General features: G+C 38.1%; 1 protein-coding gene across 5 annotated transcripts in view; it reads right to left on the bottom strand.

Annotated features, from left to right (window-relative positions):
- CNTN4 (contactin 4) overlaps window positions 1–17500 on the bottom strand; it is a 960931-nt gene that overhangs the window by 26120 nt on the left and 917311 nt on the right. For 4 of the 5 annotated variants that reach the window (XM_019024764.4, XM_055383681.2, XM_063703559.1 and 1 more), the window contains 2 exons: window positions 5811–5986; window positions 1124–1244 (listed from right to left, as the gene is read on the bottom strand). In XM_019024764.4, the coding sequence (XP_018880309.1) occupies window positions 1124–1244; window positions 5811–5986 (297 nt within the window). The remainder of the gene's footprint in view (window positions 1–1123; window positions 1245–5810; window positions 5987–17500) is intronic. The other variant, XM_063703561.1, reaches the window with a different exon arrangement.

The raw sequence follows: 17500 nt of genomic DNA, 5'->3' as shown, positions 1-17500 counted from the left end.
AATTTAAAGGGGAACAAAGCAGACACATTGGAATCGCTATTTCTCTTGAACCTCTCTTCACAATTAGTTTAAGTTGCTAACTCCCACACATTTCCCCCCTTACATTATGCCTAGAGGATATAGCAACACTCTTTATGGCTTCCAATAATACCTTGTTCTCTGTGCATGCAGATTAACCCTGCCTCCAATGCTCACACCCTAAATTTTTATTTTCTTGCATTCAAAGTTTTGCTATGCACTCTGCCAGCCGGCCAAAGATGCCTGAACACCAACAGTTAGGGATTCTGATGAAGGAGATTCTAGCTAAGATACTATTTTGATATTTGGATTGGCCTCTATTTTAATGCTATAGAAAACCCCTGAGCATGCATAGGTTGGATTCTGGTACGTACACTGGTTTGTGAAGATTTTAATTTTCATTTAAAAATATTTCTTAAAAGTCCATTTACAGTTCCTTTGCCAACTGGTTTGGTGAGGCTTGGAATGTACTCAGTTGGTGTTGCTCAGCCAGGGGGGTCATAGCTCTTAGGTCCAAATTAGGTCATGCTGATAATATTCAAGAGAACCTCAAAAATGTTAGTATTTACATCAACTCTCAGCTCATTTACTACATCCCAGGCAGTCAGGAAGTGTCCTCTCCCAAAACCCTATTTTAGGAACCGAACAGCACTGTGAAGTTTAGGGAAAAAAGGAAACTCGGATAAACCTGATGATGATTTTACTTAAGCTGCTGTTATACCAGTGGCCTAGGATACTAATTCAGTTTAGCCCAGATGAAACATAAAAAGGGAGAGTTTAATCCCTCTTTAAACTATCTGCTTTTGTTCACCTAAATTTGTTCTAGAAGGTCATATCAACTCCAACAGCCGTAATAGGGTACTCGATTTACTCAATTATCCTTTTAGTGTAAAGTTACTGGATGTGTTTGGTGCATTTTCTGACAACCCGCACTGAGGAACTGTATATGAACCAGAAACTTCTGTGGACTGTTAGCCACTGTTTACAATGTTGAGCTTCTGCCTGACTTTTTCCCATAATTCTAAACCACTGAGGTTTCTGGAACTCTGCGCTACAGTAGATATCATGAAAATATTTCAAGAACAACAATAACAAAATCCAGTACCTCTTACAATCAGGTCTGCAGCAGCAGATAGCCTGTCCACACTTGTTTGGACCATGCAGACATATTTCCCAGCATGCTTCAGCTGGATGTTTCGGATCATCAAATCACCAGCTGAATCCTGCTGATAAAGTAGGGGAAAGTGGCTACAATTACTTTTTAATGAGCTCTAAATATCATTATCACATGAAGGACACGGTGACTAATGGATTTATTTTACACTGGCTGATGAAAACATTAGTGATGCAAGCCATGGCCTATTAAAAATATGTGAGCCTGCCTGAGAGATAAGAACACCGACATTTTCAGAACACATCTTCGACAAGACCTCAGGTGTCTGGCTTCTCTCAGTCTCCGGAGCAGTTTGCCACCCATGTTGGAAGGACGTAAGTCACATGCTACATAAGTCCTATGTACTACGGTGGCTCTTGATCTAGTTTTGTGAGTTTCTTCAGAAATGCCCTCAGCCTATAGCCTTGGTTGGCATTCTGATACTTTAGAACTCTGCATTTGGAAAATAGAAGCAAGCCCACATTTGGAAGTATCTGCATTTTATTGCTCAACCCTTTCTTAGAGCCAGCATTGTTATTGCTCCCAGGTTGGAATTAAAAGATTAAGAAGACCAGATTCTCCAAGGAAATCTTGCATCACCTAGTGTGGAACAGTGCTAATTTGTTTTCCAAATGCCAAATGCATGTTTGATTAGCAGATGAATAGGACTAATTACATCCTGGTTTGGATGTCTATGCGCCCCAGAAATATTTCTCCAGCATTCGCCAGCACAGTACTTTTAATAAATGTGAGGAGATGATTCCACAGGCTATCACAAAGGCAGCATTTTACCTGAAGAACACTGCTACACCTTGGAGTTTGGTTCATAGCCCTGTTAATCCAAAGCTTGACGAAGAGACCACCCTAGAGGCCAGATTTGAAAAGCTACGCTTCATTCTAAACCCGTAATGGATGACAAGATAATTTAGGGTATATTGGCCCTCCTTCATTTTCCCATTCCAAACTATACAACAGGAAATTGACACAGACTCTTCTGTTGCTATTCCTCCAATGACAATAGTAGTGGATGATGTTTAATGGTATTTACTATATGACAGGCAGCTTCCAAGTACTTTACCTATATTAAACTCACTAAATATTCACATGTCATCTGAGGCAGGTATTCTTGTTATCCTTATTTTACAGATGAGGAAATTCCGGCACAAAGAGGTTAGGAGACTTGCCTAAAGTCACGTAGCTAGAAAATGGCAGAGCCAGGATTTGAACTCATATAGTCCCTGTTCTTAACAGTAACACTAGACTAGCATCCGGAAAGACCATATCCTCATTCTATTTCAGATTTAATATGTATTTGGTTATCTCCATCGTTTCAGTACAGAGTGTCACATCCACAGGATAATGGAAGAGAGAGAATTGCCAATTAGAAATAGGATTAGAAGAGATGCCAAAGCATGGAGTGAAGGAAGAGCTACAGTTTTGGTGCTTAGTTGTCTTGGGCTGATTCCTGCTGTGTGATTTCATCTAAATCTCTTAATCTCTCTTGGCCTTGATTTACTGACTTTCAAAAGACCTTTATTGACCTTCATGCTAGGTTGTGAAAATCAAATGAGATTATCTGTGTTACGTGAAAATCTTCTGAAAACTTGAAGCGTAGATTAACTCTAAACTGGTATTACTGACAGCCATGATCCATTTTTTTGTGAAACAGACATGTCAAAGATGTTAAATCTAATTCAGGAAAAGCTATGGTATTTTAACCCAAAACGTCTTTTGTTTGTAACACTTGGCTTCTCATCCAGATGCCACTGTTTACGGATCAAGCCTTATAATTGCTCAATAAAATGGGAAAATAATTGTTAACCTATTTGGCAAGATTTCTGTGAGGATTAAGGAGCTATTACAGTCATCCTTTGGTAGACACAGGGGATTGGACTCAGGACTCAGGACTCAGGACCGTAGTACACTAAAATCCACACATACTCAAGTCCTGCAGTCAGCCCTCTGGAACCCGAGTATATGACGTCAGTCCTCCATATATATGTGGGTTTCACATCCCATGAATATTGTATTTGCAATCTGAGTGTGGTAGAAAAAAAATCCACATATAAGTGGACCCATACAGCTCAAACCCGTGTTGTTCAAGGGTCAAGTGTATATAAGAAAGTACCTGATAAATGATTAGGCACTTTGCAAGTATTAGGAATTATCACTATTATCATCATCGTTATTAAGATTATTGATACTTTACCTAAGAAATTTCACATATGGGGACTTTGAATACAGGTTTAAATAAAAAATATGCCCCAGGGGATGTGTGCAGGGAAGGTGGGAAGCCACATTGGCCTTAGGGAAATGCCTATACCATCTATCTAATTCACTTTATTCATCAAGGGCTTAAATGTCAAAGAAACTTGTAGCCTGGATATTTCAGAGCACAGCAACCTATTGATAGAAAATTTTGATTTTGCGGTTCAGAAGTACTGTAGTTATTTACACATTTTGACTGGATTTGTGTTTTTAAAGTAAAACTGAAACAAAGAAAAAAATAGAGTCAGGAGTGAGGTAAGAGTCTCATCAAAGCAGACCACAATAACTTTCTCTTTCCCTTTGAAGTCACCCAGACCCAACTATTAACTAAGATCTACATTTTTTATGTTCCTACCAAAGAAAACAACAGCATCTGCTTATTTTCCACCACTGCAGTATGTTGTGTTCCTGACAGAATACTCGGTGGGGATGGGGGGTATCAGAGGACAATGAAATAATAACTTTTATAAAACCTCAATAGGTTAACTCTATACCAACCATCATTTCCACCATGCTGACCCAGGAAGTCGAAGCTGAAATAGGCTTGACTTCAAAATTGCGCTTGCTTATCTCTTCTATTATCAAGTCCTGACTCCACAGACATTAATGATCCTAGTGGCTAGTACACTTAGATCTCACATGTGGTCGTGCTGTCCTTAATTTTCTATGCATTTCTCAGCAGGAGTTGATTGGTGTTAGCACTAGTTTAACAGAGGAGATAGACATTTCCCATATGAAAGATGAATGTGAGCAGCTCTACGGACAGCTGTCTTTACAAAAGGTGGTCATCAGTGTTTGACTTCATTAGGTGTCCCTGTTTCTGCCTTAGCCCTGGCACCATTCTGGCATAAAGGCTACATGTGTCTGAATGGTAGGACGTCCACTTCGATTGGTCGGGCATCTGTTTTGATTGGTTGGTGCTTGCGCCATTCTGAGATTTAGCATTTTTAATATCTCTCCTGCCCAAGAAATTGGTTTTAATGTGAGAACATGCTGCTTAATTTATGAAGAATGTTCTCGATTTACACTTTCCTGTTATTACAATCAATGTTACCCTTCCTTCAATTAATACCACCATTAAAGTTTATCAAGTACTTCTTTTGTGGTAGACATTGGGCTACGTACTTTCCTAGACCTCAGGATATTCAATATCTCCAGTGTCTTTGTGAAGTAGTTAATATTTCTCTCACTCAGCCAAAGTTATTAAGCTGAACCATGTGAAAGAGGTCCAGAATGGTTTACGCTGGCAATTTCATCCAGCCTTTCTCAATCAGGGTCCCAAGAGATAATCCCTAGTGAACCCAGGCATCCACTGATGTAACGAATTAACTTCTTTCCTGTGCCATCTAAAGTTGTACCAATCAGATACCACTCTTGGCATAGAACTGAGACAACAGTCATTGAAATTGTTTTGGGCATTCTGTGACTCAACTGCAAAAACCCTGTTTGATAAAGGTAGTAAGACTGTGATGAACAGGGCTAGTACTGTAGTTGGGTGGAAAATATGCTCTCACTATATCATATGGATGACTTTAGGCCACTTATTCTCAACATAAAGGGGGTGGACAGATTTTTATAGCAGCCTAGGAAGTGGGGAGAGCTTTTCAAGTCAGGGCCCCATTTTTGTATTCTGCTATGTTTTGGCTGGACTCCTTCATAAAAATGGCAGCCGGAGTCCATCTTTATTGTCAATGGGATCACAGAGCTGCGTTAGAGCAGAAAAAAGTTTTTTGACAATGATTGTGATAGATAGGAATTGTTCCCAGATTTAACCTCTTCTTGTTATGTGTTCAATGATAATATACCGTTATGGAAAGGAAGGCATTTTGAAAATCCAATCATTTTGAATTCAAATTACCTGGAGATAGTAAATAAACCCATCAGACTTTCAAATTCAAGAAAGAAAACCCTAAATTCACAATGACGTGCCTTCTACAAGGTCAAAGGGAGTTTAATTAGCAGCCTAAAAACAGAAGGAAACTATCCTTAAGCTATTTTCTTGATCAGATTCTAGGATATATGATATGATATGTGACAGAGAGTTTGGGATTTGAAGTTTTAAGCTGAGTTCCACAATTCAGTAGCTATGAGGCCAAGGCAAGTCATCCAATGCCTGTGAGCCTTAGTATCGAATCCACACACAGGAATGAATAATTAGCCTGTAGGATTGGTGCCAGTTAGGGAGCAGTCCTGCCATATAGGGTTGTTCAATGAGTGATGCCGCATTTATTGTGCAAAAAGGAGCAGGAATTAAGCAAGAGTTTCTTGCCATAAGATTACTTGAACAAAATTCTAAAATAGTAACCTTAAATATATTGTTAAGTTGGTCTAAACAAGTTAGTTTGAGTCCGTTTTTTATATTAATACTTACCCCTCCAACTCTTTCAAAGTGGTCCCCATCTCTGTCAAAGTCTATCAGGTGTCCATTAAATGACCAAGTAAACACGATGTCTAGCGAGTGATCATGCGTTACCTGGCACGGCAAAACAATACTTTCTCCAACAGTGACATCCATACTGGAAGGGGGTACCATTACCCTTGTTGGATCTGGAGAGTTAAAACAAAACAAACAATAACAACAACAAAGTCTGTGAGCTTGTGTGGAAATACAATGTAGACTCCAAGAGCAGGATGAAATACTAAGTAATTTTGCTTTATTTTTTCTGAGGCTGTGACCAGCAAACCTCAGTCATCTGGGAAGCTCAGACTCAGGCCAGGAGGTCATTTTTAATATGAAAAGATGAAAACACTCATTATGTGAACCTTCTCAGAGCAACAGAACTCAGCCAGGGAGCATGGAGGTGAGATCTCTAAAGATGCCCATGGAAGGGCTTACTTTCTGGCAGCCTGCTCTGAATTGCCTCTTTCAAAAGGTTTTCGTCTCTCTCCAGTTTCACTAGAAAGCTACATTTCAGCTGAGTGCAAACAGGAAAAATCCATGTTGATTTGAAGTTTGTTAGGCTCTTTTTTTCTATTGTAAAAGTAATAAATGTTTTAGCACAGGTAATTTAGGAAATTCAGGAAAATTAAAAGAAGGAATAGAAAAACAAATCCCACCCAGATAAAACATCTATTTTCATGGTGGTATAATTTCCCCCAGTCTTTTTGGTTCACAGTTTTTCAGTTGTTTTGTTTTACACCATTATAAAAATGAGACAAATACGATTTTCCTTTTTCTCCTCAATATTATATAGGCATGTTTATTCCTTTGTCAACATAATTTTATAATCTGCTTTAAGCTTACAGTTTTAACCATTTTGAAACTAGCTGGCATTTTAGCAAATTTTATTAGACATTTTTCTAATATTTATAATTAGAAATCATAAATAATGCTGTTTATTATTTATTTAGAAATCATAAATAACATCACTGACAAAATGATACAGGTATATTACTTTTTTAAAATAAGGACCATCAATTCGCTTTGAAATTCACCCTTTACATTATAGTTTAAACTGGGAATAGAATGGGCTTGCTTAGCTGAGACAGTTTATGAACTCCAAAACTACATTCACACACATAGTGCCTTATTTTTCTGCAACATGATTTCATAAATGGTGTCAGAGAGTACACAAGTGAGAAGCAGTTTGAATTCAATGTAAAGGCCATATACATGCCTAAAGAATAAAATTATGAATTAGGCCATATTCCAGAAATTTCTACATACTAAACCAAACCGAGCCAATCAAACAATTACAAAGAAGACAAACCAAAACCAAACCAAATAATAAAAGAACACTGACTAATCCTCTCCCATAGTCATGGGATTGCATTTCAGGCTGTGAGGTATATAAATATTTACTCAGAGAACCTCTTGGATTAAAATATCCGCTGGGAATTTTGAAATTATATCTGATAGGAGAATTTTTGTGAGTCTTACTTACTGATAACCCATGCTAAAATTTCCTCTTTAAAGAGAGTATTTAAAACATTTTTTCTATCCTTTTATCCAACTACAGAAAGAAAATCTCTCAGTTACAAAAGGGAAATCTCTGTTCTAAATAGGTTATAATCTAGTAGTGGGATATACTTTTGCTGTTTTCTAAAAATACGAAAAGATCATGATAAGTAGATTAATGTGCTTTTAGTCACTGTTAAATGAGTGATGTCCATGAAATGAGAAGTGAACAACAGGTACTGCCAGCAAAGAGGTAATGGGATAGAAAACCCCTGATTTGAAAGACGGAGACTTTTGAGGACTATATAATAAAAATCTGCTATATTGATTCACTTACCATCAGGAATAGATAGTGATGAAGTTGTTTTTTTTTTTTAATGAGGAAAAGAGGTAAGTACAAATCTTACTCTAAGCAAACATCAAGGAATAGCCCCATTTTGACTTAACATGTCATTTGACGTTTTTAAATTTACATTTTCCTCAAGAAAAAATGAAGACTGAAACAGATCCCAGGCTAAAATGATATACCTCTATGGGTTTTATTTGATAAAGATGTTGCCTAGTTCTACTTTAAACAGCTGCCCACTGATTCTGCAATTTAGATTTTCATTTTAATTCATTTATTTCTTGATTTATCCGCCAAGCATGGATTGTGTTTACATGGATAACACATATAACAGAGGCTGAAGGAATAAGAACATTCATAATAACTGAGTCCCTTAGCACTGTTAAGCACTTTACATGGATTATTTCATTTATTCCTAACAAATAGGTACTATTATCATCCCTATTTAACAAATGAGCAGACTGATGTCTAACAGTCATTAAGATATTGTCTGTTGTGCGATTCTGCCTTTCTTTTCACTGAAAACATGATGTCCACATGCAAATCATGCAGAGATTAAGTCTAAGGGCATAATACAGCAATTTACACTCTTATGTGTAGTCAACTGAAGATATTCAAACGCAGGAGGAATTCAAAGAATTTCTGCCATGGGGTGCAGATGGTTGCAGAGGGCTTCACTGCACGTGTCAGGTAGTTACTGCCTTAGACAGGTAACAAGCAGTGATGATTTTATGCCTAAAATGGTGGCTCTAGCTCTAAGCCTACACATCAGACTTATGAGTGTGGAGTCAAATGTCCAGGCTCCAGTCCCTAAAACTGTCTTGTCTCCCTATCTCCTGACAACTTTTGGGCTAGCAGCAAGGAGTTGGCACATACCCCAAAGCCTAGAGCCATTTGAAATTCTGGCTCACGTTTCTGAATGACATTTCTTTCCTAAAGAAATGTTCACCTCTTTGTGCACATGTAGGGATCTGGGACAGATTTTTATTATTGGTAAACTTAGCTGTCTTTTAACCAAGGACCAGAGAAGTTCCCTGAATCAAGGATTATGTTGGTGCAGTTGTGCTGACAGCTGCTGATTCATTAACTCAGCACTTGTCACGGATTCATGTTCTGAGCCTTAAAGCAGCAAGAATCAATGCAACGTCATGCACTGTACACGTACCAGAGAGGTCTCCTAGGGACAAGAAAAGATTAAACTAAAGTGGTTCAAAATCTCATTAGCGACTTGGTTTTCTCAAAGTGTATGTTTGTTCAGTACTCTTGTTTTCTGTGTTGTGAATTTTGATGCTTTTTACTTGATTAATTTCGTAAAATTTGAATACAAACCCTGTATACAAACAAACAGATGGCTTCCTGCAAAACAAACTGTCTCCTCTCCTTTGGTTTTAATTCATCGAGATCAGGAAGAACCTATATTTATGACTTCTGTTCTGAAGAGTCACTTCAGCTATTGTTCTGTGCATAGAACTCTCAAAGGCAATTAGAACTCAAGATGTGAACTGATGGCTGGATTTGGATGTAATTAAATAGCAACAATGAATAGGACCAACAACATCCCTAAACTTTCCTACTTGTGGTTGGTTCATACTGTGTAGAATGATAAATTCTGAACTCCAGAGGACTGATGCTTAAAATATATATATTTACCAAGTGCTTAATTCTCCTAGAGTTAAAAAAAAATTCTTTTACTTTCTACAGTGTTTTCTATAACGTATAAATGACAAAAGGCAAACTAACTGCTTTGTTCTAAGGATTATAACCATGAGGAAGAGTTAATTATTAACCATTATTTTTAATAATATTAACTACTCAATTAATAATCAGATCCACAATTAGATGTATAAATTACAACACTTATCCAAGCCTTATTACATTCTCACTTTCACTGTTGGTGGAAAGACTTTCTGATTTATAGCTTTTATTGTCTCTAAAATGAAGTGTTTTGGGGTCCATTGGATAAGGATTCTATTTTTTAAAACACTACGCTGTTTTATATTTTGTATTTTTTGACAGGGTCTTGTTCTGTTGCCCAAGCTGGAGTGCAGCAGCATGATCAAAGCTCACCGTAACTTCAAATTCTTGGGCTCAAGCAATCCTCCCATCAAGGTAGGACTAGAGGCATGCAACACCATGTCCAGCTAGTATTTTATTTTTATTTTATTTTATTTTATTTTTGAGATGGGGTCTCATTCTGTCCCTGAGGTTGGAGTGCAGAGGCACAATCTTGGCTCACTGCAACCTCCCTATCTCAGGTTCAAACGATCCTCCCACCTCAACCTCCTGAGTAGCTGAGACCAAAGGTGCACACCACCATGCCCAGCTAATTCTTTCTTTTTTTTTTTTTTTTGAATTCTTGGTAGAGACAGGGTTTTTGCCATGTTGCTCCGGCTGGTCTCGAGCTCCTGAATTCAGGCAATCTGCCTGCCTCAGCCTCCCAAAGTGCTAGGATTACAGGCATGAGCCACTGGTGCCTGGCTAATGTTTGATTTATTTATTTTTTTATAGACACAGGGTCTTGCTATGCTGCTCAGGTCAGTCTCAAACTCCTGGCCTCAAGAGATCCTCCCGCCTTGGCCTCCCAAACTGCTGTGATTACAGGCGTGAGCCGCCACACCTGGCTGATAGTTCTTATTATCTGCAAAAATAAGTGCTTTTGGGTCCACAGGATACGAATTCCATTTCGATGTTGCTTTCCTGATACCCTACCAATCCTTCCATTTTAGTGTATAATTTATCTTTCATTTACAGTGCCAAGATATTCACTTGGTGCCTATCAGGATAGTATTTAATGTGTGTTTCAGCCATCTTCATTTGTGGAAGGAGACACATCCCTTTTGTTAACAAATTTCTTGACTCTAATGGTTTTGATGATGCCTTTCAGTAGAGTTGTATCTTTTTTCCTTAAATTAGTTCTTATAGGGACAATTTAAAAGTGGGATTCTTCAAAGGCCTGGAGCTAGTCAAAGAGCAGACAGCAAGCAAACCTCAAATGACACAAGCGGACTGGTCAGAGAATTATTTTTAATAATATTTAAATGCCACAGCAAAGAGTGTTGATTAATGATGACAATAATCCTGAGGTAGCATCTCTAGGGATGAATTTCAACACTCTATAGTTGGCACCATTTTTTCAATAAAAATCAGTGCAAGATAAACTGTATCAATTCTGCATAAAACACACATCTAAAAGGCATACCCTAAACATTAGATGAGAATCAAAATTCATAGTGATTTCAAGTGGGACAACCTTTTCACCTAGGCAAACTTTAATAGGGATAAAGGCAAAAAACTACACTTAAAAAATCGGCTACTAGGTACATGCTGGGGGACTGGCAGCTCACATGGATAATACCTGAGCATTTCAGTGCTCTTGGAGTCCGTGCAGCTGCCAAAGAAAGGGAATGAAATCTTAGGTTGCATAAATAACACATGATGTTCCAATTTAGGGAGGTAATAATCTGGTTGTATTTTGCATTAGACAGACTACAGCTTACTAGGAATGTGTTTTGGATTCATTAATACATTAGTATACCTGGGTTAGTGAAAGATCTAATAATTCCATAGCAGCTAAAATAACTGAAAGTGTTTGGCATGAGAAAGGTAAATTAGGAGAGACATGACAACAGTTCTCAAATATGTGAAGGGCTTATAGGCAGAAGATAAGCTAAGGTTATTTTGCATTGCCCCAAAGTAGAAAGCAAAGAGTAACTACAAACAGGCATATTCTGGCTCTGTAGAAGGAAGAACTTTCTACTAATTTGACCTTTCCAACAGGGAAATAGGCTGCCACAGAGGAACATGAATCTCCATTTTTGGAGGTATTCAGGTGGAGGTGGGCTCCCTCAGAGAGGGGATGCCAAGTTCTGCTAATGGCCGGCCAGGCTGGAAAAAGCCTACTGTCTTGAAGAGCCTATGAATCCGAGCCACCTCCCCACATGCCCTTCCTGGCCACCCTGTTCACTGGTGATCCTATCCTTTCATGAAGCTCATCGGAATTAACTGTTCTTTTTTCTTCGACATTAAGCTAGTGCATTGTTGTGCAAAATCATTTGTCTTTTTTACACGTGTCCTGCTTCTCCCCCTGTAACTGATCAGCTTTCTGGGCGTCACGGACTAGATCTTACACTTTTATAAGTCCGTGGTGCCTAGTTCTGTTCCTACTCATGAGAGTTGGTTAAAGATAACTTATGGACGATCTGTGAGTGGCCCTGTGGGAGACTGATGAAAATAAGGCCTTGAATCTTGAAGTACTATAAATCAGGAAGCTATATTAAGTATTTCTTATTATTTATCCAGACTTATGTCGAATATGGAATTTTAAAAAGGATCCGCCTGAAGGCTAACTCAGCACTCACCATGCAAGCACTAGCCCTTCATCTGTGTTTATTGCTGAATTTTCTTATAAGGCCACATTTTGTACTTTTTTCTTGATTTTAAAAAGTAATTTATTTTGAAATAATTTCAAACTTACAGAAAGTTTGCCAGAAAAGTACAAAGAACTCTTTCACCTTCATATACACTCCTCAGTAGCTAATATTTTACTGTATTTGCTTATTTTCTTCTCCCCATATACATATATGTGTGTAAATATATATATATGTATATATATATGCATGTGTGTATATATATATATACGTATACACACACACACACCCCTCTCCCTACCATATACACACAAATACACCTACACACACACACAGACACACACATATACATATATACACACATATATATATATATATGGTGGTGTTTGCCTGGCTTCTCCATCTTATTCTTACCATTTACACCCTTGTAACTAATGAGTATTTTGGCTGGCTACCACGGCTCATGCCTGTAATCCTAGCACTTTGGGAGGCCGAGGCAGGCAGATCACTTGAGGCCAGGAGTTCCAGACCAGCCTGGGCAACATGGTCAAATCCTGCCTTTACTAAAAAAAAATACAAAAACTAGTTGCGTGTGGTACACCTGTAGTCCCAGCTACTCGGGAGGCTGAGGCAAGAGAATCGCTTGAACTCAGGAGGTGGAGGTTGCAGTGTCGCACCACTGCACTCCAGCCTGGGCAACAGAGGGAGACTCTGTCTGAAAAAGAATAATAAACTAAAATAAATAAATAGATAAGTAATGAGTACTTTGTGGGGAGGTATTCCAAGATTACACCAGTACCTGATGGTCATCAAACTTGTACCCACCAGCCTTAGAATCCATTAAAGGCTCCTTCCTGAATTAGTGACTTTTATGATGGTTGTCAAACGGTGATTCTCCATTGCTATCTTTCCTTCTATATATATCAGCTGACATTCTACTCTAAGGAAGAGTGTTCCCCTCTCCCCCATTTATTTATATACTTACTTACATTAGGATAAATTCATGGCTTATTTTGACAGGTGGTAATACATTACTATCATTATTTACACTGATGCTCAAATTGTCCCCATTTTGGCCATTGGGAGTCCTTTTAAGTTGGGCTCTTCGTATGTTTTACATTTTACTATTATTCATTAAGTGTTTCTTTACTTTCTGGTCCAGTAAGGTTCACATTATACTTTTTTCCTGCAATAGTCCTAGAATCAGTCATTTTGTCAGGGAGCTCCGGTTCTTTTCAGTGGAGGATGGCTTTGAGAACTAAGAGGTGGAGACCCAATGTGCTCATTGTTACTGAGGGTCATTGATCCTAGGCCCTCTCAGCAACAGAGCTGGGAAATATCTATGTGTGTATACATGTATAATACCTACACATCTATAAGTATTTCTATATCTTATCCTGAAAACATTTCCTAATTTGCTTAATCAACTTACATTTTGTTCAGTATAACCAATCTGCCAACATTGCCAGCTGTCTCCTCTGCCCACCACCTCTATACCCACCCACAGCCATGTCTCCATAGAGCTCTCCAACCCACCTCACCATTCTGCATCCTCACTCACTGTGATTACTCTTCTGTGCCAGACAGGCAAGGGAGGGTTGCTCAGATTGCTTTAGTACTTAAAATGTAAATATTTAAAATGAATACTCCACAGAACAATAAAATAAAAAAGATGGCAAACGCTAATTCTAGAGCATATGCCATTTAAAAATTAAAGTTTTATGCTACTTATAAAAAGAAGAATGAATAAAGAAAATGTATCAGTTCCCTAAAATTTAAACATTGAGTTTCTGCATTTCACACCAGGGAGAAAACCTGAATTAATACTTTCATAAAATACCTATTGTCAGGAGCAAGACATTACTTAAAATTATATTTACTTTTTAGAGAATAATTCATCCTTAAATGGGAGAAACATTGATTAATTTTATAATTACTATTCTCTGCTGGGTCATTAGGATCTACATTTTGAAGGAGCTATCAAAACAAACAAATGGAAACACCACAGTTTCCAGTTTGTTCTGTTCCTCCTGAGTTACTTTTCAGAAACAAATCCATTCTGTTAGGAAGGTAAGGAGGGAAGTAGGAAATGACGGATGGGGTTGGTGAGGTTATCCTTGAGAAATCTACATATACTTAGCTAAAAGTCCTTTTCAGGTGGTTCCGTTATTGCTACTTTTGAAGGTGCCATTTGTTCTATTTGCTGATTGTCTCTTATGGTGGCAGACTTCCTCAAGGTCTTTGTAATTTTGGTTTGGGAGTTCATCTTATAAGTGAAGTTTTTTCTTCCTCATGAGCACCCACTTCTCCCTGTTGTGTGGCTGTAAAGGCCTGTATCAGGTTATGTGAAAAATTTGGGGTTTGCACTTCATGGCATAGCAAAATAAAGGGCATTGCACCCAATACTGTACAGGTCTGACTCTTTTTGGGAGGTGGCCTTGCTGCCCATTGTGGCCACAGGTAAACGTCCTTTAAAGGTCTCAAATCTGGGTAGAATTTTTTTTGTCTGCCCCGGGTTCCTGGAAGGGAGCTCAGCTCCAAGTCCTGATTTTAGGGATAAGCTTTAACTGCCGAAATATCCTGATGAAATAAAATCTGTTCAGGTTATCATCACTCACGTAATATCAGACATCTATATATGTAGTTTGTTCCTAAGTGTCTACTTTGCTTATAATTTTGCTCTTTGGAAAATCCTTTACACATTTGATCTCTTTTAGACACATTTACTTTTCACTAAGATTTGTTTTCCATTGAGGAACTATGTCTGTGAATTGAGAATTTTTACAATTTTAAAACATAGGCTAGTTCTCTCAATAGCACCCTTATTTATATTACCTCTCTTTTTGTTAACATAATTAAAATGTGACTTTGCTTTAAGAAGAAGGGAAGAGGAACCAATTGGAAAAAGAACAATAAGTGTATTTTGGCTGAAGACAAGTAAGTCTGCCCTTTTAGGTGGCAGAAGAGAACACAGAAGTAGCATAGGGCACTTTCACAAGTCAAGGTTTTTCATCGATTCATACCAAGAGGCACAGCCACATAGTATTGTGACCTGGTTCTTGGAACAACACGTGCAACTTGACAAATGACATCAGAAGAAAACACAAGGCAAATTTTGACCCCAGTCGGCGTGAGCACAAACTGGAGCCTTGTGTAAAGCAATTTACAAATCGCCCCTGAGTGGAATGCTTACCGATCTATTTTCAAGGACTGGGGGAAAATCACAAAGCAGAGCTGTTTAATAAGCTTGACTGCCACAAATGGAAACTGCTATGCACAAGCCAGTGGAGGGTGGCCAAGTATAGGTACTTGGGAAACAAGCAGTCAGGTGGTAATCAAAGTTATTAGATGTGCCTGGTCAAAATGTGCAGCATAAAGCACCTATTTAATTATGAAGACGGCTCTAATGATGCTCCAATGCTCTTGGTTGCCTCCCCAGTCTCTAACTTGGTCACAACGATTAATAAGGAGGTTTTTGTTTGTTTGTTTTTAATAAGCAAGATATAATCTGTCTTAAAGTCATTCACCGTCAACTTCTTTGTTTTTATTTTTACCCATCACCAGGGAAAGCAAACCTCCGGGGTTCGGATTTGTGCCATGCTTCAGTAGCAGGGTTTCTCATCTGGGAAGTCTTTCTAAATGCAAAGAATTTTCTGCAGGTGCCTAAGCTTCCACTATGAATAAGAATACTTCCTCAAGCAAAATAGCAAGTAATAACAGAAGAGGGAAGGGGGATATATGTTAAATTTGCCCTCTCACATTTTCTTTTTGAAGCTTTCTTTATGATTCAAAAGAAATGACAATCTGAAAGGACTAGGAAAAGACTATTCTCAATGACAAATTAAATACATTGTATCTTCGAGTCAAGGTATAATTAAAATCACTCTATGGCGTGCCTTTGACTGTGATGGAAGATAAAAAAGAATCATAAATGGGAACCACAGATATCTTTTACCCACGGAGAAACATTTTCATCAAATAATAATTAGAATGTTTTCTGTTTATTTCAGTGACTGCACATAAGTAACTCTCCCTTATGACTCACTGAGCAAAAGAGTCCCCCAAAATCCCATTAGTATCAGTGAAATACAGTAAATTTCATCATAGTCAATGTGTAAGAATGGCATAATAAGATATTTGCTGATTAAAGGAATGTGTGATTGCATCTGCTGGGCATTGGGCTGCATCTACTGATAAAAAGTAAGCGAATATTTACTTAAACTATAAAAGAAAGGAAATGTACACCTTGAGGCAAGGACAATGAATTCCAAAGACAATGCCTTCCATTGTGATTACATGCAAAAGAAAAACCAAGTGCCCATTCCACACAGTGCAATGTGGGGAAGGATTAATATTCTGGACAGTAGATGGTGCTGAAACCTCAGCAGAAGGAGAATGTCCCTCTTTTTCTGTTTAACCTGCTCCTGTCAGCAATTTTCTACACGTTTTCAGATTCCTCTGTTTAAGGACTGCATCTTGGGAAAGAAGCAATAATTCGCATATTCTAAAGCAGTACTTCTTTGTTTGCTTATAGATTTGAGATGAGGTCACCGAGGAGCATATGAAGCTTAAAATAGAAGGTATTAATATCTTGGTAGACAATATTAGCTACCCTCTCTTTATTTGATGTAGATAGGATTGATTGATGAAGCTTTCTGCAAAACAAAACCTTAAACAATCCTCTCTCCCCCACCCCCAATAGTCTGGTCCACCACTGACTAGCTTGTTTGAGGACTTGTCTGTAATTCTAAGTGAACTTTTTCCTGAAACCCTTCAGAATGGGCAACTATTAATAGATATTAGGACCCCTGCAATTGTTGAAATGCCCCCTTGGTGTGCAGCTAGGTAAGGCATTATGAGTTTAACTAAAAGAGACTCTTCTTCCTGCTGCATTGCTTGCTTCATAGTGAGACCTATATACACATTCAGTGAAATTTAAAGGAGGGAGAATGAAAATCTGAAGAGCCCTGAATTAAGACTTTGTTACTGTTTTTCATTTTGGAGAGAAAGAGGCAAATCATTGGAAAACTCACTCTTGTAAGGAAGAACTACTCTCTGGAGCAGGTTTGAGGGTCACTGGACATTTAGTCCAATCTTCCACACTAGAGATAGGGAAACTTTTCTCTCTATTGAGAGTTGCTGATCCAAAGAGAAAAAAAAAAAAAAAAAACCAATCGAGGGTCACGCAAGTATAAAGCAACTTAATTTAGTTTATTTTCAGAGAGATGTTTACCACTTTTCATGTCTTTTAAATTAGGTACAGGGAACATAAAATTTAAAGATACATCAAATAATTTAAAAGTTAGATCTAATCTAATATAAAGGACAATGGAGGTGGAAAGAATGTTAAAGCCAAGAGACAAGGAAAAGGAGATGAAAATGCAGAGAAACAGAGCAAGACAGACAAGCAGAGAGCGGCAGAATCCTCTACTCCACAAAGACATCACATG

Source organism: Gorilla gorilla, chromosome 2, assembly GCF_029281585.2.
Source record: "Gorilla gorilla gorilla isolate KB3781 chromosome 2, NHGRI_mGorGor1-v2.1_pri, whole genome shotgun sequence".
In the NCBI taxonomy this organism is placed as follows: Eukaryota; Metazoa; Chordata; class Mammalia; order Primates; family Hominidae; genus Gorilla; species Gorilla gorilla.
Note: the sequence above shows the minus strand (reverse complement) of the source record. Positions and strands in the feature narration are given on the sequence as shown.